Source organism: Micromesistius poutassou, assembly GCF_964030765.1.
Source record: "Micromesistius poutassou genome assembly, chromosome: 4".
Taxonomy (NCBI): domain Eukaryota; kingdom Metazoa; phylum Chordata; class Actinopteri; order Gadiformes; family Gadidae; genus Micromesistius; species Micromesistius poutassou.
In genome coordinates this window covers 20,498,104-20,525,720 of record NC_140274.1, presented here as the reverse complement: position 1 = coordinate 20,525,720, position 27,617 = coordinate 20,498,104, and the positions used below count along the sequence as shown (strand labels likewise).

At 47.9% G+C, this 27,617-nt stretch overlaps 2 protein-coding genes across 2 annotated transcripts in view; one reads left to right on the top strand and one right to left on the bottom strand.

The window, feature by feature from the left end:
• ift80 (intraflagellar transport 80 homolog (Chlamydomonas)) overlaps window positions 1-10,352 on the bottom strand; it is a gene marked incomplete at its 3' end in the record, with an annotated part of 15,941 nt that extends 5,589 nt beyond the window's left edge. The window contains exons 1-8 of the mRNA XM_084466431.1: window positions 10,213-10,352; window positions 9,919-9,968; window positions 9,526-9,749; window positions 6,373-6,483; window positions 6,146-6,214; window positions 4,140-4,249; window positions 2,499-2,588; window positions 2,222-2,359 (exon numbers count right to left, since the gene is read on the bottom strand). Coding sequence (XP_084322557.1) covers window positions 2,222-2,359; window positions 2,499-2,588; window positions 4,140-4,249; window positions 6,146-6,214; window positions 6,373-6,483; window positions 9,526-9,749; window positions 9,919-9,953 — 777 coding nt within the window. The 5' untranslated portion in view covers window positions 9,954-9,968; window positions 10,213-10,352. The remainder of the gene's footprint in view (window positions 1-2,221; window positions 2,360-2,498; window positions 2,589-4,139; window positions 4,250-6,145; window positions 6,215-6,372; window positions 6,484-9,525; window positions 9,750-9,918; window positions 9,969-10,212) is intronic.
• Window positions 10,353-10,934: 582 nt separating this feature from the next.
• On the top strand, window positions 10,935-27,597 carry smc4 (structural maintenance of chromosomes 4). Its single transcript, XM_084466546.1, has 24 exons — window positions 10,935-11,080; window positions 12,292-12,464; window positions 13,369-13,559; window positions 14,002-14,193; window positions 14,989-15,165; window positions 17,120-17,284; window positions 17,683-17,810; window positions 18,075-18,215; window positions 18,465-18,615; window positions 20,286-20,450; window positions 21,300-21,533; window positions 22,026-22,211; window positions 22,460-22,621; window positions 23,044-23,269; window positions 23,702-23,778; window positions 23,914-24,066; window positions 24,380-24,506; window positions 24,615-24,804; window positions 24,921-25,065; window positions 25,202-25,375; window positions 25,508-25,690; window positions 26,109-26,341; window positions 26,700-26,883; window positions 27,286-27,597. The coding sequence occupies exons 2-24, from the start codon at window positions 12,302-12,304 to the stop codon at window positions 27,448-27,450; spliced, it is 3,912 nt and encodes a 1,303-aa protein (XP_084322672.1). The 5' UTR covers window positions 10,935-11,080; window positions 12,292-12,301; the 3' UTR covers window positions 27,451-27,597.
• The last annotated feature ends 20 nt before the right edge of the window (window positions 27,598-27,617 follow it).

The following is a 27,617-nucleotide window of genomic DNA, read 5'->3' as shown; positions in this document are numbered from 1 at the left end:
GGGGAGGAGAGGCAGGGGGGAGGAGGCATGGGGAGGAGAGGCGGGGGGGAGGAGGCATGGGGACGAGAGGTGGGCTGGTGAGAGAGAGGGAGGCATGGGGAGGGGAGGCATGGGGAGAGGAGTTGGGGGGGAGGAGGCATGGGGATGCGAGCGGGCGGGCCGGGGGGGGGGGGGGGGTGAGGGTGGGGGAGGAGCGGGGAGGTATGGGGAGGGGAGGTGGGGGGGGGAGGGGGAGGAGGCATGGGGAGGCATGGGGAGGGGAGGCATGGGGAGGGGGAGGAGGGGGGAGGCATGGGGAGGTGGCGGTGGGGGGCTTGCCTGGCACAATAAGACCCACTTGTTAGCCAGTGACACAGTGTCAGGGATCGTGACAGGGTCCAGACGCTAGACACCAGCTGCAGCGCCTTGTAAACCGACTGCTGTCTCGCAGGCACATTTGCACGGCCCTGCTCACACACGCTAGCACACACACACACACACACACACACAGGCATGTGGGCACATGCATTCGCTAAGGGTTTGGCGGATAGATACTGAGTTATTGTGTCTCACAGCCCTTGTAAAAGGGACACACACACACACACACACACACACACACACACACACACACACACACACACACACACACACACACACACACACACACACACACACACACACACACACACGTGGAGACCTATGCCAGATCTATTAACCAGCAGCAGCACAGATGAACTCTCAGGCTACCTTCCCCCATCGCCTGTCTTTGTGTGTGCTTGCTTATAAACTTTTGCCTCTGCCTAAACTCTATGCCTGCATGAATATATGTGTGTGTGTGTGTGTGCACACACACAGAGGGAAAGGGGTAGGTGTGTGGTGGAGGAAGGGGGGAGGAGGGAGAGTGTGTTTCCACACATTGCAGCTTCCCCCTCCCTCAGTGGTGATAATGAAGGGGGTGAACGCACTACATCTGTCCCGTGGAGCGTGGAGAGGAAACGGGGGAGGGGGGAGACGAGGGAGGGATAAGGGAGGGCTGGACAGGGAGGTGGAGGAGGGCGGGGGTGAAAGGGTTAAACGCGCGGGGGCTGCTCCTGCTGAGCCAGCAGCAGTACGTTAAAGTGCAAGGTTTCATTGCAGCAGATACAGAATGAAACTCCTGCCCATTAGTCACGCTAGTAACTGCAGAGGCTCTGCTCTGTGACTGTGACTTAACCCTTGCTGCGCCGCCGGCACCGCCCCACCAACGGCGCATCCCGACACACACCGTGGGCGTACGTACGTGCTCAGCAACGAGGCCCATGTTACACGGCTGGGCCCGCGACGGGACGGCTCCTCGATCTGAAAGACTTGATCTGGGAGCGACCGCAGAGAGTGAGCGAGCGACAGAGACAGAGATATTTTCTTCACCGTTACGCATCTTCTTCTGCGATACAGATTATGATATCGTTTCGAGAGAAAGTGAAGATATCCACCACACATTTATTCAGAGTTCAGCAGCAGACAACGCTGATGAGTTGAAGTCCAGGTTGCACGTTGACTTGCGTTGTTCAAATGGACGCCGGCCCGGATTTCTGTGCTTAGCTACATTGCAATTTGCTGTAGAGTTGCCATGTTTCCCTACTGTAAACTACGGTAATGGCCGCTACAGAAAGTCAATCAGGACAAGGGCTCAGAGTCAATTAATGATCCAGATCCACATAAGGGCATCTGCAACTATAGGCTACACACGTTTATATGCATCTCCTCCAACACATGATACACTTGCTTCTGCACACATTCTGTGTTGGGTCAGCCTCCTCTGACGACCCCCCCCCCACACAAAAAAAACATTTGATCCTAATTAGATGAAAATGGAGCATGACCAGCCTGCTGATCGGGGCAGGAACCAGGGCCGGCTGCTTGTTGTCATTACAGTGGGTTTGATACGACGACACACGACGTACTCCAGGCACACGCAGCAGGAGGCTGACCCCCCCCCCCCCCATCAGTACACCCCCCTCCCTCTCCTCCCTTCCCCCCCCTCCCCCTCTTTCTATTTGTATCCGGCCCCAAAACCTACAAGGCACTACACTAACGAACCAATCACCATGCTCATCCACTCATTTCTTAAAGATTTATTTTTGCATATTCATGTTTTGTGATCGAGCGAGATACACAGGGAGGTTTGGGAGAGGAGAGGGAAGGACACGCAGCAAAGGACCACGGGCAGGAATCGAACCGGGTTGCTGCGGATGCTACTTACCCCGGTTTTGTCGCAGAGGTGCAAGGTGTTGAAGGAGCCCACTGCAAACACCTCCCCGTCCGGGGCCCAGGCCAGGGAGGTGACCGGGTAGTCCTGGGGAGAGGAGGAGTACAGCAGGCGGCCATAACTGTCCCACACCTGTGGAGCAAAGAGTCCGTCAGTCCGGCGCTCCTGAAACCAGGAGCAGAAAGACCAGCACCAGAAGCAGACCTCCTCCTGACACCAGGCTCAGACGGACCAGCACCAGGAGCAGACAGACCAGCACAGCGCTGCTCACCTTGTATTTACAGTCCTCGCCGCCCGACAGGATGAGTTCGTTCACAGAGTTCCAGTCCACCTTCAGGATGAGCCCTTCGTGAGCCTTCCACTGGAGGGGAGAGGGGCAGAGGATTCATACACAGCGATGCATGCTGGTTCTGGCCGTCACCGTCAGCGAGCTCCGAGCGCGCCGCATACAGACATCAGGCCACGGAGCACTAGCTAGGTCTATGTAACCAGAGGCCAGGAGAAAAGCACCATCCAGCCATAGCACAGTAACCAGGCGTTTAAAAGGGGCCCTTTACCATGGTTCAAGGACATTGTAGCCCTGGGTGCACTCTGGTTATTAAAATTGTCAACTGTTCACGTCTGACTGACCGAAGCTGTGAATAGGCCTTCCGACATGTGGGTGTGGATCATCATGGGGCCTTGATAGGAGTTGGTTTAGGGGGCAACAACCAAAGTGGGCACCCGCCTTGTCCCTGAGGTGACCTGTGGAGGCCTCGCTCTGGATACTGGTTCCAATTAGCCCTCACCATTAGCCTGCTACCACAACACTCACACAGCACAGAGTCACCAGACTGCCCTCACTCTGCTTCTATATTCTTGCATCGTACACTCCTCCCCAGGGGGTGGGGGCGTGTGTGTGTGTGTGTGTGTGTGTGTGTGTGTGTGTGTGTGTGTGTGTGTGTGTGTGTGTGTGTGTGTGTGTGTGTGTGTGTGTGTGTGTGTGTGTGTGTGTGTGTGTGTGTAAGAAAGGTCACAGAGGTTGCAGAGGGGGTTCCTTCACACCAAGTGGTTTCTTGAGGAGAGGTGATAGATTAGAAGAACGAGAGACTGTGTGTGTGTGTGTGTGTGTGTGTGTGTGTGTGTGTGTGTGTGTGTGTGTGTGTGTGTGTGTGTGTGTGTGTGTGTGTGTGTGTGTGTGTGTGTGTGTGCGCGTGCACATTAAGCGCTCCACTGTTTACTCAAGGTCCCAGGCCGTTCTCAGTTCCTAGAAGAACAATAAACAAAAGTATACATGAAGAAAAAAAAGAAAACGATCAAACTTTAGCCCAGCCGTCCCATGAAGGCCAAGAGGAGGGGAGGGGGGGGGGGGACTATGGCAAACACCTCCTACAGGATTCAGAAGGATACCTACCAGGCATGCAGGTCCATGCAGTGAGGTTACAATGAAGAACTCCATCAGACAAAACCGTATTTTGGGCCCATTTGCTCGTTTTCACCAAGCATTTACTTTGCTCTCTTGTTTGGAGGATAAGCTAGCTAAATGAAACGGCATTAGGTGCTAGGTTAGCTGGCTGATAGCCTAGGCTAGTTCATGTAATTACAATTCATTTGACATTGTGTGCCTGGCAGGATAAGTGGGATCTTATTTTAATCACAGCGCTGCCATCATTATCATAATATGGTGATTCGTTCTCTATTCAGTAAATGATACCGTGTGTGTATTTTTATAGTGAATAGGAAATGGTGGTAAGTAAGTGACTGCCGGCTATAGAACAGATTATTAGTCACTCTCACCCAATAATAGACTTGCACTATTGCCCGCTTTTAGACATGCGCACACACACACACACACACACACACACACACACACACACACACACACACACACACACACACACACACACACACACACACACACACACACACACACCTGTATAACTTTAGCACTGGGCTGCAGGGGTTTGATGACTAATTGTCTTCCTGATGTGTAGAGGATTCTGTCCGAGTCTGGACCCCAGGCTACTGAATACACCGGAGAACCTGGAAAACACGGGAACACAGAGTCCAATGAATACCAAGCCATGTCCGATCAATCCTTTCATCAGCATTCGGAGAGCAGAGCGTCTGTGCCTAACCCCGCCCCGGGGCTTTCTGTGTGTGAAGGTCACCTGTTCACACAGACCTCCTCGTAGCTTTGGGTAACATGGGTAATATCAAAGGGATATAACGAGTCACTACTGATCTGAGCCCAGCTTGGGTAACTCAAGGTCCAACACAACCAAATGCACGTCAAAGAGTGGAAGTCCACAGGTTGATTGTGTGCTTGATTCCCTCCGCGTTACTGTCCTGTCAAACAGAGGAGTGAGAACGCCTGCCACCGGGCCCCGCAGCCCTCCTCTCCTGGTTCAGAAGGGTCGAGTTCCGTCTAAGCGCTCAAACCCGTAAGCGTTCCGAGCGGCACGGCTCTGCGGGTCGCATCCCCACCGCACACCAGAGCCCACCGCCCAGCAGAACACAACCTGCCCCTGTGTGTGTGCGTGTGTGCGTCTGCTTGCGTGTGTGTGTGTGTAAAAAGCTAGATGAGTAGTGGGTGGTGGGGGGGGAGGGTTCTGACATTTAACCCCACTCCAGGTGCATGTGGTTTCTCACAGATGCCAGGAGGTCACATGATCTGGGGCTGACAACAACAGCCGTGAGCAGAGTAAAACCAAGTTCACTCTATCTCACAAACTCACCCAAACCAGCATTTCTTTATAACATTTTAATCATAAAAAAGTTTACAATCTAAACATTGCATTCTCAACAGGCCCTCTAGTGGGACACCTGTGGGGCCTTCTGCAGAGATTTTGTAATGGTTCAAGCTTCAACGATATTAACAAGGGGCAATACTCAAGAGGGCAGGCTAAGCTTGGGCTGTCCTCACCCAGAGGCCACCTGCTGACCGCATTGCCTGCTCATCTGTTTCCACTGAGGCTCTGTACAATTGCTCCGTGTTCACTAAGCCACAGAGAGGGTTCTGATTGGGCCGGAGATATTTGAAAGTGCATTTCCCATTATCTGTCTATCAACAGGGATACGTAAACAACACTCGACACTTGTGCGACACTGTGATCCGTCGAAACAATACAAAACAACCACGTTTTGAATATATCCACCAAGCCCTTACGATATGGCTGCACTGTTCCGACAGGGTTAGGGTTAACATCAGAGTGTACTTATTAGACTGTGGGCCGAGCCCGGAGTTAAAGCGCTAGCCAGAGCCACCTGCTTAAACACCCTGGCGGGGCCTGTACCGTGGCTCTGTTCTAGTGTCCACCATTCAGCAACACATTCTCCAGCCAACCAACGAAGGGAAGTGCATGTGAAGGCTAACCCTCACCTTCAGGAGGGGTGTTCCTCTAGACAAACCTCCTCCCTTAACCTCCACTACGTTCCTCTCTCACCACGGAGCTAGTCGGGCATGATGAAACGATTAATGAACGAGGCGTCTGAAACGTGCCCGCTGGAGAGAATACATTTAACATTGAGTTGTTTTGATTGGCTTCAATCCAGCAATGATTTGAAATGTTATGGTGCATTCAATAAAAAAGGGAGGGGGTGATAATGGAGCAGTGTCTTAATCTTTTTTTTTTTCATGTATTGCTGTAACCTGATTTGACTTTCTGAGGTCTAGGCATCCAAAACCAGCTCCATTGTTCACACTTGCAAGGGTGACTGTGCGTGTGCGTGTGTAGCAGACATAATATCACCTATACAGTGATTACCTTTGTAGTTGTTAATTATTGAGGCCAATATCTTCTAAATCACACTAGAGGGCAGTGGTTGAGTGTGAGATGTTAAATTAAACACTTAAAATTAAACACAAGGGTTTCATTTAATTCAAGTTCATCGTGGCCACAGGTTGGGCCTAGTGTGTGTCCTAGTGTGCAGTCGTACCTTGCTGTGCCAGTGTTGAACGCAGCATACCACTCTTGGACCAGATCTTTATCTGCCCATCCTCTCCAGCTAGACAAGAAAAAAGACAAGCGTCATAGTTATATTATATACGCATTGCAGATTTAGGAGGGCAACGAATGGCCAAATGATGTGCGTCATCGGTGCCAGGAGGTGATAAGCATTAAGCACAGTTGTGTAGACAGAGAGAGGGAGTGTACGGTTCTTACCTGTGATCAGAGCCGTGCCATCGTAGTTCCATCGCCCAGCCAGAACGGCTCCTTTGTGGGCTTCCACGCTTTTCTCGATTCGCCCGCTCTTGGAAGCCAGATGGAATTTCCCTGCAGAGCAGCCAGAGGGAGAAGGGCTGTTAGTCTCAGTCACGAGGCTGTCGGAGGTCAGGAGAGCGATGCAGTGATGCAACTGGCACCGCAAAGAGGCGGATGAGTCATTACATTTTTCTAACAAAATAACACAACTCAAAAGGTTAGAAATGCACTACCAAGAAGTTCTTAAGATAATGCAATGAAAGACAATTTAAGTCTAAATTAACACAATATACTATCTATTAGACAGGCATGGAGACGTCAGAGATACTAGACGTACCATATACTTGGTGGTCAAGCTTATTAAATAAAGCTACATTTCCTGTGATTTCTGATCGCCTAAAGCTGTAATCAGCGTGCTACCGCTCGCTCCCGGTTCTAAATTTAAACACTACAGTGAAAGTGGCCCCTGTTCTGCATGTCACCGATTCAGGACAGCAGGTAGAGTTCATAATGCCCAGCTTTGGCTGAACAATATAAACATGTTAAAAAACAAACCTAAAAATATCTAAAAGGATTCCTAGATACATATGAAGAGCACCTCCCAACATTGAAATCGAAAAGACAGAACAGAGTTGTAATGTTTGGCTATCTTTCGTGGTGGTTTCGTTGGTAATATATTAAAATTGCATATAATCCTTAATAATCATTATATAGCATATTAATTACAGATATCCGTGTTTGAAATTAGGAATTAATCGGAAAATCTGTGCTTATATCTATGGGAAAGCTCTCCAGGATAGCTTGCCCAATAGCGCCTGTTCACTGAGGCCTAATCAGAGATACGAGCAACAGCTACGTTAGTCCTATAGTCCTATCTGAAGAATAAGGCCCGCCTCTGAGGCTTCGGTTCCCTCTGTCAAATGTCTATGGGAAATAACATGGGGTTTTTGAATGATCGTACATAACAAACTCTGTAGGTGGCGAAGGAGTAAAAGCTGCATCACGTTTTGAACTACACACATTTTCCATCTAGTTTCGACTGGCTTTTTGGATTGTCGGTGCCATTAAATTTGCATTTATAATCGTTTACTACTTTAACGGCACCGACAATCCACTAGATGGAAATGTGTGTAGTCCTTTGGTCCTTGTAAGGGGGTGTTTGTTCATAAATGTATGACCTAAGTTTTAGTAGAAGTATTGTATAGGTGCAGGCAGCAATTTCAATGAGACCGGAGTCAAAGTGCATGTAACAAATCGACAGAACCACTTGATTAGTTTACTTTCAGCAGCTTGTTGTGCGAGTTCAAGCCCTTTGTAATTGCATGAATTATGGCTCTCACATCGCAGCTAATTAAGATTGTCCATATGCCAATGAGTCACGGCCCATTCAGCAGCCAATTAGACATTATTTATGGGCCAAGCAAGCTTGACATGGTGACATACCAGCCTGAAGGTGTCCCAGGATATTTGCAAATCTTACAAAGACATTGGGAGTTATTGAACTTGAAGACAGGCATCAAAACAAGATCCACAACCACTGTTGTCAAAGTTGGACAAAGTAACCAATTGGTATTTGTCAATGTTCACTAAATCAGTGAAATGGTTCTTAAACAGGCATGTGTTTTACTGTTAATGCAGTTATCGCATGCTGTGATCTACTGTGCGGTCACTGAATGTCAATAATATAATGCCAGACAGTAATAGCAAATGTATTTAACAAAGTAGCAAATCTTTCATATGTGTGGAACAATATTGTCCCTTAGACAAATCCTTTTCATGTTTTTCATCTAAGTGGACTATAAAACAGTGGACTGGGCGATATCATTTCCCCTGCGATACCACAAGCACATCAAAGCAATCCGAGAACAGTGACCCCAAAGCCATAATATGAATTGTGTTATTCTGAACCGGGACCCGTGTAGCCCAGTCCCAAGTCATATTAAGACCAACCTATTGGGTTTGAGGAACATTATCATAACTTCTAGGCCACTTCTTCCAGCTCTAACTCACTCACTGACGTGCCCTAAATTTGCTGTGGTCACGTGTTGAGAAGGGCAGACTCAGACAGAGGCACAGGGTAAGGGAACGTCAGCTAGTGTTGGCACTATAGTCGTCAGAAATAGGAGTGACATTTGTCTGACGGTGAGACAGGCTGCGTGGAGAAGTGGATCGTAACAAAAGTAAATAGCAATAAAGTTTTCACTACTCCCAGCTCTGCCAGGGAAAATTGCTGCTTTGCTGTTTGTGGGTGTGTTTGTGAAACTCTACACTGCCATTAGTGCTGGGAGCGCATGCTGTCAGCCGTCCCTGTGTACCCCGGCCTGTGTCTACATCTGCAACACCCAACGACACTGCAGGTTAGACGAGCACTTCCATTGTTTCTTAATGTCTTTATACCCTCGGACAGCAGTGGGGAAGATAATATATGCGATGTCACTTTAGATCAGCAAATCCTTTTACATGTGTAGGTGTGTGCTACCATCATATAATGTACCTCAGACCAGAAATTATCCAAATGAGTCCTGAAATTAAAATATACTGGTTCTTGTTAGCTAATTGTTCCAGAAATTATTTAGCATGTCAAACAAAGTATGCCAACACATTTAAAATGAATGAATTGTTGAATATAAATCTCACTTATACCCCATTACACAATAGTTCCTGAATTATATACTTCTTCTCTGTACTTTATCCAGTTGTTTTCTTGGAAGTGTACACTTAAAGTTGAATATGTTGAAGTTGATCCAATATTATTGAGTGTATGTTCTGAATGCCTCACCTTGAATCTTAAAGGATTGAATCCCATAGTGCCTACTGCCTATAGTTTGATCTATGCTAATTGGGCCTCCCTGTTTAACTTAGTAATGAGTCAAATTACAAAATGAACGGCATTCACTGTGTCCTTAATTCAATTCTGAGCAGGTCCACTCATTGTAAATATAAACAGCCTACAACCAAATGTATAAACTCAAATAGGGTTTGATCTTCAGTCCGATAATAGTGCGGCCCTTACTTAAATATTGTCTGATAACCAACAATATCACATGATGTCCACTGGATTGAAACATAGTAAACTTCTACGTAGTGTGAAGAAACAAACTGGGTTTAACTTGCCATCAGTGCTGGTGAGGACAAATGTATCCGCCTGCACCAGCTTCTTGCCTCCCACCGTTTTGGGGAACCAGTGCAAATCAATGGGGTAGATGTCCTCTGGCAGTCTGACCACAAGGCTGGTCTCACTGGTCAGCAGGTTCCATCTGAGTATCTGATGGTCCTCACTGCATGAGAACAATTCATCGGCTGTGGTCCATCCCACACAGCTCACAAGTTCCTTATGTGTGTCAGTGTTAAGAAAACGTGATTATGGCTGAACATGTGGGTGACAGTGGGTCTATGAAAGGTTGCGTTTAATATGATTGAGCAAAACGGCAACAAATACATACTCATACTCTTGTCGTCTCAGGAACGACACGTTTCTGAAGTATTGTGGTATTAAAAAGGATATGTTTTGGCTCCTTCAGCAGCGATGTTTTCAACCTCATGGTAGCACGCCGTTGCTGTCGGGCATGAATACAATAACGTTACGTACTAGTGAGTAGTAGACCATGGACCCCTTATTAGCTTAGCCACTACAAGAGAACTTTGCAATACAACAGACCAAATGGTAGCACTAACAAAACAAGCACAAGAGCCGCCAGTGTACAGAAGTTGTTTACGTCGTGACATCGACGTCTGTCGTTGCTACGGAGCCACTGTTGCTATCGTAGCAACAGTCAAACATGAAAGCTCATGTTAACTTACCCTTCTGTATGGGACATTCGATAAAGTGTCCCGAGGCACGTCAATACAACCAGTATACGCCTACTACTCGTTTAATTCAAGGTTAAGTGTATCAATGAGTGTAACATATGAAGAACGCACACACCTCAGGTATGTATTGCTACCCTTTACAGCTCTAACGTAATCTCCCGCGAGAGCTGGCGGATCCGAGAGGCTTTGGTTCGTAGTTCTCGCGAGAGCTCCTGGTCTCACTTCCTTGGTAACGGATTTCCCCAAGATTTCAGAGAATAGCAATGGTTTGTTTTAGATGTATAGTTTACAATGCAGTACGATTAAAATAAAAGTCAATATAAACTAACTGATTAATATTTCGCCCGAGACCATGGTAAACTACTCATCTGGGCGGGGCTTAACTCTACGTAACTAAGCAACCGTTTGAACATGTAGAAACAACAACAGTCTACTTCATTCCAACGGTTGAATTATCTAAATACTTAGAAGTTGTAACATAACTGTCAATATTGATGTTAATATTAATATTTATTATTTTATTTATATTTATATTTATTTTAATATCTGTGTCGTATGAGGCTTCCCGGGGAGCACGTGAGTGCTGGCGCCTCGCCCCCTTTTTGAATTTTGTGTTTTGTTTTTTTCCTGCTCCCTGCCATCCTAACGTCCCATGGTGCATTGCGTCAGTTTATAACGAATTCGGTTCGTCGGCGGAGTTTAGGCGCCATTTACAAGCGAGGGTTTCAGGTTGGGAAAGCGATTCAAAATGACACGGGATTAATACTTCTGGACGCTATTTCCTCGGATATCAAAGTCTTTTCCCGTCCTCGTTTAGGACAGAAAGTATTCGGACTCGGCCCTAACAAGTGACCCACAGGTAAACCGAAGAGGGTTTAGAAGAGGAAACTAGTCGGGCAAGTCGGTTCGCAGAAGGCGGATAAGTTATCGCTGGGTCTAACGTACGCCCGCTCCGGAATACGTGTTAAGCGGAACCGTTCTTAACGGATCTCCTGGAAATACATTTAAAAAAAACGAACTAGACTAGGATATCAGGCGTACGGTTAACTTAAAAAAAAACGTATAGGTAATGTTGCTGATCCTAACGTTGACGTGTAAAGAGTGGCGCAGCACGTACGCGTTTTGTTTTCCACGTAAAGTTCGCCAAAGATTTCACCAAAGACTCGAGTAGAATAACATCGTCACATGTAACGATATCGCTAAATGTAGTTTTTGGTCCAGATCCAAACAGACGAAGCTGGTTAGACACGACTAGCTGGGCCAACCTGCCCACACTGCTAGTTAGTATAACCACAGCTAACGCTAGCTACGTGCAGATGGTCCCTGTTGGGACGTGGTTCTGGGTATCAGGGGGGTCCAACTCTTCAATCCCCTATGTACTGGACCTCCCCGGGTCCAGAGAGGTCCTCTGACCCGGGTGTAACGCTGCGTTGGCCGCCCCCAGGGCCGTGCAGGTCTCGGTGGGACTCTGTGAACGGCGGTCCTTTAGTCCACTCCCCACGCACCGTCGCTGGGGTTGGAGCAGCCGTGCGTTTTTCATTATCTGTCACATTAGGACTTGGTTCTGCACTTTTCCGCGGCCTTGCAGCCCGTGGTGACTGTTATAGGGAACTCTGATCGCTAACGTTACACAGGAGGAGTCGTGTTTTTTTTCACAATGGATCGGTCTCACTACATATCCTGGGGTTTTCGTGGGTTTTCGTGCAGACTTTGCCGAGTGCAGAGTGTTGGAGCGCAACAGTGAAACAGACGGGACATTTGAGCGCTGCTAAAGAAGAATACTGTGCAAGATGCTGCGGGCAGTCACTGCATCGTATAGCTGATCGTTTGCGTTATTATCTGAGGAACACGTAACTTATAAGCCAACTAGCGTTGAAGTGACAATTTGAAAAATATTCCCACTCAAAACTAATCATTTTGATTTTGCATTTAGTCATTTCTTAATTTCCTGACAATCGAAGCTAGACCACATAGTTAACGTGGATCTACAATCGATTGGCCAGAGTGACAGGCACAAAAACAGACATGGGAATATTTTTTTATTTTTTTGAAACCTATGATCCCTTTTAGATTTCGAATCATGCCGTCCAAAACGGCCAAGAGCTCGACTGCGGCCGCCAAGTCGAGAGGGAAAGGGTCGCAGCCCCGCAGTGACTCCGAGGACGAGCTGGGTGGACCCCCTAAAGAAACCAGGTCCAAAGAAACCAGTCCCAATGGCCAAGAGGAGGCACCTCCGACCACTGGCAAGTAACAAAGGCTGTTTTGGTGTCTCTGCATCCAAATAAGTTGTGTTCACTCAATGGCGATGGGTGTCGTTGATGGAAGGCTGTGAGTGCCAGTTGGCACGGTTTGTGTAGTTGTCTTTTTTTTGTCATTAATTAACAAACCCATAGTCAGATAGGTTGATGTTTTTTAAGAAGCGGTTATCAATAAATCTAAATTATATTTTTGGGGTTATACCTATAATGGCGTCGAGTGTTGTTTTTCAAATCTTCTCAACGAGCAAGGTAATATATTTAACATAATTATGTGTTTTCCTATTCTTGACAATGGCTATTCAACATATTTTTTAAGTCGAAGAAGGAGCATTTAGTGCAGGGTTCAGTGCGTGTATAGTGTTGTGTTTGGTGCTGTTGTGGAGGAACTTTTTAATGTGTATCCATCGTTTGGTTCTGTATATTAACAAGGAGATTATTAACAAACATCGACTATGTGGCTTGTTGATGCTTCTCTGAACACAATAGTGTTAACAGTAGTCGTATTCGTGTGGCTGTATGGAAACGTTATGCCGAAGAGTAAAAATCGTACAATCTGACTGACTGCATTGTGTTAATGATAATGTGTTGTGTAGTTATTTATACTCGACGGAGGCACTACAGCGAACTGTATACAGGGACCTTCATTGTCTGTGGCTTTTGTGCAATGAATTGGATTCATGCGGTGAAGATACTTGTTCATGTTGCCCCTAGTTTTAAGAACAAAGAAATAAGACAGTGAACTTTTCTCGGTGTCCTTGTCGGTCTGCTGTGTCCAACTCCCTGCCTGTTTTGTTTGTTTGTTTTGCCCTGCCACCCATCCCCCACATACAAACGTCCCCACCTGAAATGAATCGCAATGAGGGATTTTAAAGTAATGCTTTTGCTACAGATCCGTCTCAGGGGCAGGGCGCCGAGGTGGTTGATGACCGAAGTTTGGAGGAGATTCTCGGTAGCATCCCTCCACCCCCGCCCCCCGCAATGACCAATGAACCGGGCGCTCCACGCTTGATGATAACTCATTTAGTTAATAGGAATTTTAAATCGTATGCTGGTGAGCAGATTCTGGGACCTTTCCACAAGGTACGAAAACAATATGATTGGAATGATTTTCATTATTTGAAAAATATGATTGGGATATGATTTTTTCTTTTCTGTATTATTTTAAGTCAATACCTTTTTTGTTTTGCTTTAATTGCATTGTTAGTCAGTACCAATTTTGCCTTCTGGTGTGGAACCTACACTTGTTATAATTACATTCATTGTAATTTTGTCCATTTTTATAAAAAACAAAATCCCTATAGAAAATGAGTTATAGTTGTAGAAGTGCAAATTACAAAACACACCATTTTGATTTAGACAGCATCTTCCCCTTGCTGGTGTGGTTATGTTTTGACATTCTTCAAATCCAGCCTCCTGGTAATTTTTCACTGTCTTGAGCTCTGCTATTATTGTGCATGAAGAAAATGATATATATTTTTATTAATGATTATTTTATTCTACTGATATTTATTTTCCTTTCCAGCGCTTTTCCTGCATTATCGGGCCGAACGGCAGTGGAAAGTCCAACGTCATAGACTCCATGCTCTTTGTGTTCGGCTACAGAGCTCAAAAGATCAGGTCAAAAAAGCTCTCTGTGCTGATTCACAGCTCCGATGAGCACAAGGATGTGCAAAGCTGCACAGTGGAGGTGCACTTTCACAAGATTATTGACAAGGTACCTAACGCACACAGTCTTTTAATTTCTGTCCTAACTCACTTCTCACCATGTAAGCTAATTTCAGATAATTTTAGATATTTTTTCCCATTTACTCACTCGTAGTGTGACAGTTTCACAAGTCGATATTGTTGCACTTATGATTCAGACAAAGAATCATAAGTCAAAGTTGGAAGACAACACCCACACAAGCCATACTGTAATCATGTTTTTATTATTGGGAATTACCCCCTTATAATGTTAAATTTCATTATTATATATTTTTTATTTTATGCTGCTATTAAATTTGGTTGGCAGTGGCCCAACATGACAAAAACGTTACTTTATGCCATAGTGAAAAAAAACAAATAATTTATTTTAATAAAATCAGCTGGAGGAATATAACCATAACATTCTACATGTACACTCACAGACTACACAGTCAAAGGGTGAAACATGCAGAAAATAATAAACAAGTAAATATAACTTTGATTTGTTTACCATTAATCATTAAAATAATGGATAAATATTCTTGATTGCCGTCTTTCTCCCGTGGTTTATCATTAAATGTTAAATTGTATTTAGCCTGATCCTAGAAGACACACAGTGGTAGGGCATAGCAGCCTCGTAGGGGGGCCTCATGTTGCCATGGTTTGGCTGCATGGTTTTGCTTGTGATCTTTCTACCAGAGTTGTCAATATTCCCGATGACGTTATTTGATGTGTGTGTGTGTGTGGCTTCTTCAGTACTTTCCTGCTTTGCTGTGACCTCAGTAGCCTTATTCAGTGTCTTGTGCCCCTCCCCCGTGTGAGCCAGGAAGGAGAGGACTACGAAGTCATCCCCAACAGCAAGTTCTTCGTTTCAAGGACTGCCAACAAAGACAACTCCTCAGCATATTATATCGACGGCAAGAAAGCCACATTCAAAGATGTGGGGACTTTGCTACGAAGCCATGGTATTGACCTAGACCACAACAGATTCCTAATTTTACAGGTAATTAATTATATTCTCGTTTACACTCTCCACATTTGTTTTACTTTCAAACCTGCTGTCTCCCTCCCCCGTTCTGTCAAACTTGTTTGCTCGGGTTTCTCTGCCCCTCTGGAAACCCCTTTTCACCTAATAAAAGTGTAGAGTGGCTAACTCCCAGCCATGGTGTTCTGTGACACTAGAGAGCAGGGTGCAGACTCCTCTTGCCTTGGACTGCTATAGCAGCGCATCATGGTTTGAAACAATGTAAAAAAGGGTCCAAACCATTATTTGCTGCTGTAGAATTTTAAGGAAATTATTGCGATTTTTTTTTTTTTTACCTGAGGACGGCGGTTCACTGAGATCGACGTCTCGTGGCCGTGGACGGTGAACCTGCTGGGGGGGAGTGGGTTCGAAGCGGGCCCTGCTCATGTACCTGCCCCGCTTTAGCAGCACGTAAATATTGGTGTGTGAGACTAGACCCCAACCCCAATATTGGCAGTGCTGCTTCAGTGTGGCAGGGTCACACACACGCCATATCACATCCTCCATGCTCACCCTTCGGTTCTCTCATTTAGCCTCTTAGTGATATGGATATGCACTTTTTTGTTTTGCGTGTGTGAAATTAAAAATTGGTTTGAATACAATTTGACAATTTTATTTCTTAATTTTATCCAATGAATATTACTAAATTATTAATGGTGAAATGGTTGTATGGCCCAACGGTTTATTTGCACAAAAAAAAATGTAACATTCTCTTTGCACTTGTGGATTTATATCGTTAACTTAATCTTGTGTGTTTAGAGATTGGGGCATGTGACTAGGGTGAGATTTTGAGAAGAGGCTTGAGCCTGCTCGGAGTTCACTTTCCTATCTCTGGTAAGGGGAAGAGGTCCATTTTGTGCTCTGGTCAGAGCAGAGGATGATGGACCCCCCTCCCCCACCCTCATGCATTAGCTGCTTCCTGGTTGGATATAAAAAAAAGAGAAAAGTTAAATGTAGGCTATGCTGCTTTGTAGCTGGAAATGGTGAATATTTAACTTGACATTGGCCTTTCATCTGTGTTTGAATTCAATGGAGTTTGAATCTGCAACATGGTGGATATTGTTATATTCTAGCTATTTTTTCCATTCATGACTACCAATGTCATAAAAAGTTAACTGGAATAGAATATTTAAACAGATGTTAAAAACCCAGAGGTTTCTTGTATTTTCTTCATTTAACTTATATCTTGGCTACCACTACCTAACAGGAAAGTATAGACTAATGTGCATTCTAAGTTTATTATTTTGATTTTTTAAATTTAAATTAAGGGAAATAAAGTGATATAAACTAGCCAGATTAATGTGTATTAACGAGTAGTGAATTCTCCCTTACTTTATAAATTATTTTTATAGTTCTTGCTGTTGTTAGTTAATAAAGGGATAGTGCAGCACTATCAGTCACCAGTCTCTGTTGTGGTAGTTAGTTTGTATATTCAGATATACATAAAAAGGATGAAGCAAATTAGCTAAATTGATGGGTTAATAAAAACGATTTACACTTCATCTTTTGCATGTTTTTTTTTTTTGTTTATCAGTGTGGTTGCAAGGCAAGCCACAATTTTGTAATTAACTTGAATGTGATAATTCTTATTACCTTTCCTAAATAATTTTGTGTTGTTTTGAGGGGGTGGATCTACTTTGTAAAGAGATCTGTGAAACCTCCAAGGCGGAGCCTGGGCCGACTACATGTTATTTCAATGTCTATGGAGGCTTTTATAAACATTTACATTTTATAATATTATTACAATATTTTTATGGGTAATTTTTTTTTCCCTGTTAATCTGTATAATGTAGTGTTACTGTGCGTTTGCATTAACGTCTGTGTGTGTGTGTGTGTGTGTGTGTGTGGGGGGGGATTTCTGTGTGTGTGTGGGGCTTTCTGTGTCTTTGTGTGTGTGTGTGTGTGTGTGTGTGTGTGTGTGTCCTTATCTCAGGGGGAGGTGGAGCAGATAGCCATGATGAAACCCAAGGGCCAGACGGTGCACGACGAGGGGATGCTGGAGTACATGGAGGACATCATCGGCTCATGCCGCCTGAAGCAGCCCATCCTGCAGCTGGCCCGCAGGGTGGAGCTCCTCAACGAGACCAGGGGAGAGAAGGTAGTGCAGTGTGAACACAGCCACCGCTCCACCGCTGGACACTGCATCCAGCGTTTACTTAAGGAAGTCGCTAGCTTTTTAAATAATTGTATTAATTCTCGGGTCACTTCAGCACTTTATTCAATTGGTAATTAACTTAAAATTAATGCAAAAAATGTTAAAGAATTTATATGGCAAAGTTGTCGTTTTGAAACATTGCAGAGCGTGGCATTCGAGGTGGATGTGATTATGTGATGTTGGTCCTGTAAGTGATGGCATAATGCCTTTTGTCTTTGCTTTATTTGTTTGGTCCCTCCCCTACATGATGTTCTTCCCTCTCCTACGTAATGTTCTTGTCGGGTCCGGTGGTCTCGGTCTGTAACGGTGCACGTTACCGGGGTATCTCTGTGATCTTTCAGCTGAACCGAGTGAAACTAGTGGAAAAGGAGAAGAACGCACTGGAGGCTGAGAAGAACACGGCTGTGGAGTTCCTCACCCTGGAGAACGACATCATCAGGCAGAAGAGCCAGATCTTCCAGTACTACGCGTGAGTCAGCCCTTGTCGCCCATGTCCGGCCTTTGTTTTGGGGTTTTTGAAACGTCAAAAAAAGGAAGTTCAAAGTGCATTCAAAGCCAAATCGCCAAAATACTAGGCAAAAATAATAACTGCAACTGCCCTTAAATGGTAATCAGCCGGCTTCTTCCTGTATATGTGCGTAGTTTTCTCAAACGTGGGTGTTTTTCCATTGTCAATCAGTAGCGGGGTTACGTGCTGGGTTTGAATGGCGTTGTTGTGTTTTCCTGCCGTTAGTCATGACCTGCAGAGGCGTGTGGTGGACAAAGAAGAGGAAAAGCAGAAGATCTTGGAGGACACAAAGGAGGTGACTGAGAAGAACACCAAGATCGCAGAGGACATGGAGCAGATGAACCAGGAGCTGAAGAACGTTGAGAAGTAAGCTCAATACGTCGCTTTTGTTTTCGCTCTCTAAAATTACGTAAAACGATGATATCCATATCACAAATGAGCATCGGTATGCCACCTAACCTACGGTTGGCAGTGTTACATGAAAAGGTGCAGTAGCGATCCCTGTAGCAGAGAAGTTATGTCGCAATTTTTGCATCCAAAACATGCTCATCGATTGTCACAGAGTAGTGCTCGTGGACTGTAAGTGCATGAGCTAACGGGCTGTTCCCTCCGCAGGAAGCAGAACAAACTGAACAAGTACATCGAGACCCAGAAGGCCAAGTTCACCCAGCTGGACCTGCATGACGTGGAGATGAGGGAGAAGCTCAAGCACACCAAGAGCAAGAGCAAGAAGGGGCAGAAGCAGCTGGAGAAGGATAAGGAGAAGGTGGGTAGTTTTGTAGATGAATGATCCAATCCTGATGGGCTCTCCTGCTGCTGGTCTCCCTGTGTCTGCCCTGGTCGTTCCATCCGTCATACTTGGCCTTCTCCCAGTTCTGTGAAGGCCCAGGATGTGGAAATCCCAATCTATAGGTTAAGGGGGCTAATTGTAGACAATTTTGAGACCAATTCACATGAATAAACATGGTGCTCACAGGCACTGTGACTTGGGACGAAGTCAGAGTCTGTTGCTGTCCGTTTTTTTTTTTCTTCTAGATTTGTCTGCTGGCCAATAGTGAAACATGCTCCCTAGAAATACAATTTCCTTTGCCTTAAAAACACACAGTCTGTTGTTCTGAAGCCTAGGGGAGGGGGGGGGAATACCTCAGGGCGTACAGACTACCTATAGGTAATTAGGCTATTGTGTATTCAAACAAATCCTTTTCCATCCATCAGGGGCTATGGTTATAAACTTATGAACATCACTTGTTTTCCTCGTTGCTGGGCATGGCTGTCCATTTTAAGATCCTTGTTGCTGTTGGCTGCCTTTGAAATGAACTGACCAGATTTTCACAGAAAATCGTTTTGACCGCTTTAATAAAGCGGTCGAATCGTTAATGCTGTAATAAACCAATCAAAGCTCCCTCTTGGTAATCTCAGCTTCACTTATTAACTTACTAAATCAAGTTAATCACTGGCTAAAAACCTACTGCTAAATAGGCCCAGGCATTAGACATTAGAGGATGTGACAGTATTCTGGATTTGGAACGGCAAAGACTTTACCTTTTCTAATTCATATTGTATCTTCATGGCTTTTCTACCCATGCTCTCTGCTTTAACTTTTTTTAAGAACAGCCAAATAAGTAAGGAGAAAAATTTACTGTTGACCTAGAAATTTAGAAAACCTTTCTCGGTCTGTGAAACGATCTTTCGGACATTAAAAAGGGCTCAATAAAAACAAGCATCTAGGTTGGCCAGCCGCCCACTAGGGGGCTGTGATGCAATGGCCACTTCTAAACCCGGCTGATTTGTGTGACAGGCTACAGTTATTACAGCCCCCTTCTTTTTTCTTTTTTTGTCATACTTGGGTGCTCACCCACCAAAACTCCCTTGAGTTCCCCGTTTGTCCCCCTGGTTCTCCCGCTCGGCGGGCCCTGGCCGTGGTGGGGAGAGGGCTGCGGGGCCGCTGGCTTGCGGGGCGGCTGGGCAGAGGCACAACGGTCCTCTGGGGAGCAGTGTTCTGCTGTGTGGTAGTCAACTATGGCCTGGCTTGTGTAACACTCCCAGCAGCCTTCCCTTCTCACCCCTGGTTAACCCTACAGAACATGGCCTACATTACTCCTGCTGCTCCACTCCGCTCACTCAACAGTTCTGCCGATCATAACTAGGTCTTATTGATCTTGGTCTTGATATGTGCTCTGTTGGAGTAGTTATTCCTTCTCTTTATCGGTTTCAATTTGTTGTCTGCACGTTCTCAATCTCTTGGTTGCGTTGAGTTGTACCCATGCCCAGATGGAGCAGGGTGATTCTGCGCCTCCATGCCAGCATCTGTAGCTGTTTTATGAAGGAGTCTTCAGCGTACACGTCAACAAGGCCTGGTCACCTCGGCCGTGCGGTCTCTGACTCGGACAGGGTGTTGTCTGTATTAACCTCTGCGCCTGTTTCTTCTCCTGGTAGCTGGAGGAGGTGCGCAACGTGCCGGCGAGCAGTGCAAAAACCATCGCTGAGGCAACCGCTCGCAAGGAGGAGCTGGAGACGGTCCAGGTCAGAGAGGAGGAGAAGCTGAAGGAGGTGATGGAGAGTCTGAAGGAGGAGACCAGCGGCCTGCAGCAGGACAAGGAGGTATTTGAACCTTCAACCCCCACAATACCTCACCCACGCCTCCCTGCTTGCGTCATCGTCTGTCTAAACAAGTCACGGTGCTTCCTGTGGCCTTGGCCTAGGATTCATTTGATTTCATTTTATGTGACGCAAAGATGCAGGGAGCCCACTTACCCCCGCATATCTGCAGTACCTTCCTGCATTGACGTGTGTGGATTTGAGGGTTGGGCAATATCCATACTTTGAAACCGTTAAGGCCTCTCCAAAAAACATTGAGGTTTTTGGTTCAACCAAAAAGCCACTATCATTTAGCGAGAGCACCTCTTGAAACGGTCAATGTGCCTTGAGCCGCTACGCTCTCTTCTGCCACAGGGTGGAGGCAATCATCTGCAAATCCTGTTTTCCCTGTAGGCTGAAGAGATCTATTAAATCAGCATTATGTCTCGCTGTGGGTCGCCTCGAACGGGGTGATTTTGACAGGCAGTTTCCCCGTGAGATGGAGCAATGTTGCCAGCCAGTTTGAGAACGGCAATAGCATCATATTTCATGTTTGTTCTCTGTGTTTTGCAAGTATGGTGATTATGGTTTGAGGCATATTTTTTACCGTACTCATTCATGCACATCCTACCTGCTTTTTAAGGGCATGGGGTACGAAATGGGTTGTATACCTCACTTTGATCCACATTTAAATGGCCTAAGGAGTTTTGATACTGAAGGCTCTAAAATGGCAGCTAGGGCCATCCCAGAGTGGGACGCAGTGAGGGACACTATCGGAAAATCGCCCTAACCTAATTTGGCAGAAGTTGGTTGAAACTGAGATGAATTGCCATTAGATGGGTTTTGACCACAGTCACCGCGGTTGTCCCCCAGGCCAAAGAGAAGGAGCTGATGGAGCTGAGCAAGGCGGTGAACGAGACGCGGTCCTGCATGGACCTGGCCCAGTCGGAGCTGGACCTCTACCTGAGCCGCCACAACACGGCACTCACCCAGCTCAACACGGCCAAGCAGACGCTGGTGTCGACCTCGGACACCCTGAAGGAGCGGCGGGCGGCCATCAAGGACCTGCAGGAGAAGATACCGCAGAGTGAGCAGGAGCTCAAGAAGGTGAGTCCGACTGCTCATCTACCCATTACAATCACATTTGCATTCAGGGTCTTTAGCAGACTCTTTTTTTTCATTTGTTTGAAGAAAGAGAAACGACAATATATCTCTGTCGGTACATTACGGATGTTCATAAAACCAAGTGCCAAGCACTTGCACTCGCTAGGTTAACCAATTCCCTGTATACAACAAAGATAGCTAGGATAAGATGCTAAAGGAGGCCAAGTATTGTTTTTAAGTGCAAGGACGTACAACTCACAATGAGTGCGTAAGGGGGGGGGGGGGGGGGGGGGGTATGCAGAGTTTAGATGAACTCTGAACAGGTGAGTCTTTTGGTGAGCGACTCTGCTGTCCTGACGTGGGCAGCCACTGCGGTGGCAAAACAGAAGAGTTGTGTCTTTGATGATGGGCCGCGTTAGTGCATGGCGGACACCCTGTCTTGTTGATGTGATCTGTGAGCGTCTCCATGGCGGTGTGTGTGTGTGTGTTCTGCAGCAAGAGGGTGAGCTGGAGAAGCTGCTGCAGGTGGAGAACGACAACAGGGAGCTGGTGAGGGACATGAGGCAGAAGGTGGAGGAGGCCAAGAGCTCGCTGTCGTCCAACCGCAGCCGAGGCAAGGTGCTGGATGCCCTCATGAACCAGAAGAGCAGCGGACGCATCCCCGGCATCCTTGGCAGACTGGTAGGCCCACAGACGCACACACACAAACAGACTCACACTCACTCACTCTGAGACACATACACGCAGAGACGGACACACACCCCTTCCTACTGCAATCCGTCACTATAGCTAGCAAGCTGCTCAGCTGGTGTGTGTAAACTCTGGGTCTGTGTAGTGTCGACACGGTACTCCTGCAGTGAGCCATCGGGTTGACGGCATCCCTCCCTATCAGCAGACCTGGGGTGCTGATGTTATGTGTTCTTCTCTAGGGGGACCTCGGGGCTATCGATGAGAAGTACGACGTGGCCATCTCCTCCAGCTGTGGCGCGCTGGACAACATCCTGGTGGACACCATCGACACCGCGCAGAAGTGTGTGACCTTCCTCAAGACACAGAACATAGGGGTCGCGACCTTCATAGGCCTCGACAAGGTGAGGGTCACTCCTAACGCTGTGTATAGAAATGGGAGAGGTTGGTCCAACAACCACAACGTGAACGCAAAGTCATTGTACTGGATGGGGGAGGGGGGGATCCCTGGTGGACGGTCTGATCCACGGCGCAGACTACACTCTGTGTCAGGAGTCTGTAAGGACGATGACTTGGCTCAATTTGAGTTCTGCTAAATTAAACCACTTCAGTATCTCTGAGCTCAAATCTTATTGGTGGGTTTGCAGCTGGAGTTTCTGAGACAAAAGAGATCTCACTTGACACTCAACGAAAAGGTTCTGGGTTCCATCCCAAATGGCCAACGCTTTCCTGTAGGCATCCTTGAGCCTGACCGGACTCTGGATGAGTGTTGAATGGTGAACCTGAAGCGTCCTGTGTTGCGCCCCCCCCTCCCTGCTCGCCCCAGATGAAGGTGTGGGAGAGGAACATGGCGGCCATCACCACGCCGGAGAGCTGCCCCCGCCTCTTCGACATGGTGCGGGTGAACGACGACAGCGTGCGGCCCGCCTTCTACTTTGCCCTGCGGGACACCCTGGTGGCCAGGGACATGGAGCAGGCCACGCGCATGGCCTTCCAGAAGGACAAGCGCTGGCGGGTGGTGACCATGCAGGGGCAGATCATCGAGATGGCCGGTGGGTCCACCTCACTCAGGCCTGAGGGACAGACAGACAGACATTGATATTAAGCTTATATTAAAGGTGACATATTATAACACCAAGTGTGAGTGGGATAAGTCGTTACAAGACTGATCTATCCAGCATACATCTAGGTGGACACGCCCACCTGTGATGTCAGAAGAGGCAGATTTTCATAACTGCTTGTAACGGCTAATCACACTCACATCTGGTGGTATAATATGTCACCTTTAATAACGGGGTCGCCACGAGGAAACATCTGTTTGTCTTGGTCTAATATGCTGACATATTCAGAAAATTTGATCTACAGCAATATACGCTTTTTAGTTTCATAACGACAACCAGACGATGATAAATCCTAATCAATAGACTCCCAGGTCAGGTGTCGCCTCACAGATCTATTAAACCGTTTGTGGTTCTTCCTCCCAGGAACCATGACCGGAGGAGGCCGGGTGATGAAGGGCCGGATGGGCTCCTCCATCGGGACCGAGGTCCCCCAAGACGAGGTGAGCTCCCTCCCTGCCTGTTGTCGTCTTCATCATCATCATCATCATCATCATCATCATCATCATAACAGCAGGCCTTCACTTCCTCCCACCCCTTTATTCATGTCTTTGTGTACGTCCGTGTGTGTTCCCCAGCTGGACCGCATGGAGGTGAAGCTGCAGCAGAAGGTGGTGCAGCTGCAGGGATTCCAGGAGAGGAAGCTGCAGCTGGAGGAGAGTGTGCAGAGCCTCCGACCCCAGCTGCGGGAGATGAAGAACACCCTGGAGAAATACTCCAAGAGCATGACGGTAGCTCAGCCCTCCTTCACGGAGCGTTTTGCTCCCTTCCCTCTCCTCCCCCTCCCTCGTTAGGCCATTGAATATTGAATAGAAGTGCACAGGCACAAACCGGAAACGGAAAACTCCTGGTCCACCAAGGGTAACCTTCTGATAAATGTTGAGCTCTGTGAAACTAGCAGACGTTGTTGTGTCCGCCCCCTGATGTCCATTTCTACCACTGCACTGGTGTGATGTGACTCACTGCACTGGTGTGATGTGACTCACTGCACTGGTGTGATCCGACGGCTGACCATGTGCTCCATCCCCCCTGGTTCTCCTCCAGAGTCTGGCCGAGCAGGAGGCCCACCTGAGACCCCAGATCAAGGAGCTGGAGGCCAACGTGCTGGCGGCTGCCCCGGACAAAACCAAGCAGAAGCAGATGGAGAAGGGCCTGCAGGCCTTCAAGAAGGGTCCGTCCTCCCGGAGAGCCAGAGCCTCTCCTACATGACATCTGACCACATCCATAACATACAGTGTCGAACCTTAAGTGAACGGACCTCCTGGTGTTTTTCTTCCAGACTTCGAGGCTGCGTCCAGCAAGGCAGGGAAGGTGGAGGCGGAGGTAAAGCGGCTCCACACCCTGATCGTGGACATCAACAGCCACAAGCTGAAGGCCCAGCGGGACAAGCTGGACAAGGTCAACAAGGAGCTGGATGACTGCTCCTCGGCCGTCACCAAGGCCCAGGTGGCCATCAAGACGGCAGCGCGGTGAGGGGGCGCGGCCGGGGGCGGGAGGCTCCTCCTCCATGCTCTGTTTTACACGCTGGTCCACGGCCACTCCCGGTCCCATTCCTCAACACTGACCTCCTCCTCCCTGACCCCAGAAACCTGAAGAAGTGCGAGGAGACGGTGAGCCGCCTGGAGGCGGAGCAGGAGGAGAACAAGAAGACTGTGGAGGAGCTGACGGCGCTCCTCAAGCAGCTGGAAGAGGAGGGGAACGAGGTGATGAAGGCCTGCCAGGAGGCGGAGGTGAGTCCTGCACCGCAGCAGCCTGTTGGCTCTAGGGGGGGGGGGGGGGGGGCTGGTCACTACAGTGGGCTGGGGGGGGCTGCTGTCCTGGTGGTGGGGTGTAGCGTGGACTACAGCGTGCTCCCGTGTGTCCCAGGCGGCGCTGCCGGAGGTGCAGCAGCAGTACCAGGCGGTGGTGAACGAGATGAAGGGCCTGCAGCAGCAGGAGCACGCCCTGCAGGAGGAGTCGCTCAGCATACGCCTCCGCATCGAGCAGATCGACGCCACCATCGCCGAGCAGGGCAGCAAGATCAGCCACTACCACAAAGAGGTGCCCGGACCTTGATGTTCATGTAGCCTCCGTTTGTTAAACAGCTCAGCGTGAGGAGAATGGGATCGATGGACACGTTTCTTAACCTCTGCGTCTCTGATCTCCTTCTCTTCTATCGCTCTTCTGCCTCAGGCCTCCAAGCTGGCTCTTCACGCTATCGGGGACAAGCCAGCCGAAGAGCTCCCTAAGCTCAGCCCCGCCGACCTGGAGGCCATCCGGGACCCCAACGTCCTCACCAAGAAGAGGGCCTTGCTGGAGGCCCAGTGCGCGCAGATGAAGCCCAACCTGGGGGCCATCGCGGAGTACAAGAAAAAGGTTGGCTGTTTTTCTTGAGCCAGGATAAACATTGCTGTGAGGAGTCTCTGTGAGGTGCAGCGTCTTTAGAGACTAAGGCCCAGTCCCATTTCTCTCCCCTTAAGAACAGTTGCTTTGAGTGCCCGTAGTTGCAAGTCAGCTCCCGAGCTGGCTAGCGTTCAAGGGTTGATTTTTAAGGGAAAATAGGCACTCCCCCTTGTTCCCTTAAGTATTGGGACACCCTACCCCTTCGCGGGATCGCGCAAAAATCTAGGGTTAGGCATCAAATCTAGGGGAAGCGGGAGAATTGGGACAGGGTCTAAGTCAAACCAGATCTAGCTCTGCTTCTGAACCCGGGGCGGAGTGGACTCTGGGGTCGTGTTTCAGCGGAGCGTCTCATTCTCTCTCTCTCCTCCCCCCCCCCCCCCCCCCCCCCCAGGAGGAGCTGTACCTGCAGCGTGTGGCCCAGCTGGACCAGATCACCAGCGAGAGGGACGACTTCAAGCGGGGCTACGAGGACCTGCGCAAACAGCGGCTCAACGAGTTCATGACGGGCTTCAACATCATCACCAACAAGCTGAAGGAGAACTACCAGATGCTGACCCTGGGGGGCGACGCCGAGCTGGAGCTGGTGGACAGCCTGGACCCCTTCTCCGAGGGCATCATGTTCAGGTGAGACCCAGATCCCGCCCCTCAGTGCTTATGAAGACACTTGGCACATATTGGCGGTGACATATTATACCACCAGGTGTGAGTGATTAGCCGTTACAAGCCGTTTTGAAAAAAGTGGGATTGTCCAAATATATGACTGATAGATGAGCAACGTTTGCTACAGTCCACTGGGTAGCTGGTAGACTGATCTATCAGCATACATTTAGGTGGACACGCCCACTTGTGATGTCAGAAAAGGCAGATTTTGAGGAGTGTGGAGATGGCGCACAGCGCCTCACTGGCTCGAGTTTGATCCGTACGGCGCCACCACTTTGACACGTCCCCGGTCTCACCCTGTGTTCCTGTGCGATGAGTGCAGCGTGCGTCCTCCCAAGAAGAGCTGGAAGAAGATCTTCAACCTGTCCGGGGGGGAGAAGACGCTGAGCTCGCTGGCGCTGGTGTTCGCCCTGCACCACTTCAAACCCACGCCGCTGTACTTCATGGACGAGATCGACGCCGCGCTCGACTTCAAGAACGTCTCTATCGTGGCCTGCTACATCTATGTGAGTACGGCGAGCTCTGGGGGTCAGGGTCATGTTGGGGCCGGGCGGATTTCCTCCAGGATCAATAACATGCGGCCCGTGTATTGTTTAAGAACGTCACAAAATGTGTGAGCAATTGTTTGTTTTGGAGAAACACTGCAGCTGTTCTGTTCTTGTCGACGGACCCATCAGTTCGCCTCTATTGTGTAATGCAGGACTGGTCATCGGGCTATATTGGGAAATCACCTGCTTTTGGTTGCTGGGGTCAAACTAAGTACTGAACCTTCTTTTACGGCTGGCACAAGGTTGGTCTTTTGTTTCGAGGCCCTGTGGCCGGACGGAGGCTGACCTGATTCAGCCCTGTGGTCTATGCTGCTCCTCTCCCTCGCTAACCCTTTCCCCCTCGCTGTGTCACGTGTCCAGGAGCAAACCAAGAACGCCCAGTTCATCATCATCTCCTTGAGGAACAACATGTTCGAGATCGCAGACCGTCTGATCGGCATCTACAAGACACACAACACCACCAAGAACGTGGGCATCAACCCCAAAACCATTGTGTTCAAGGACCACGGGGCCGTCACCGCCTGAGGCCCCGAATCAGACCCCTTTTTTAAACATGTAAATAAAATGTCCTTTCAATCTTGTGCATTCAAATCTTTCTAATGAACTCTGCTGCTCATGGCCAGCTGCGTGCTAACTGCATGCATTTGGCTACTCTAATAAAAAAACGTGATATTAAAACCTCTGAACTGAGT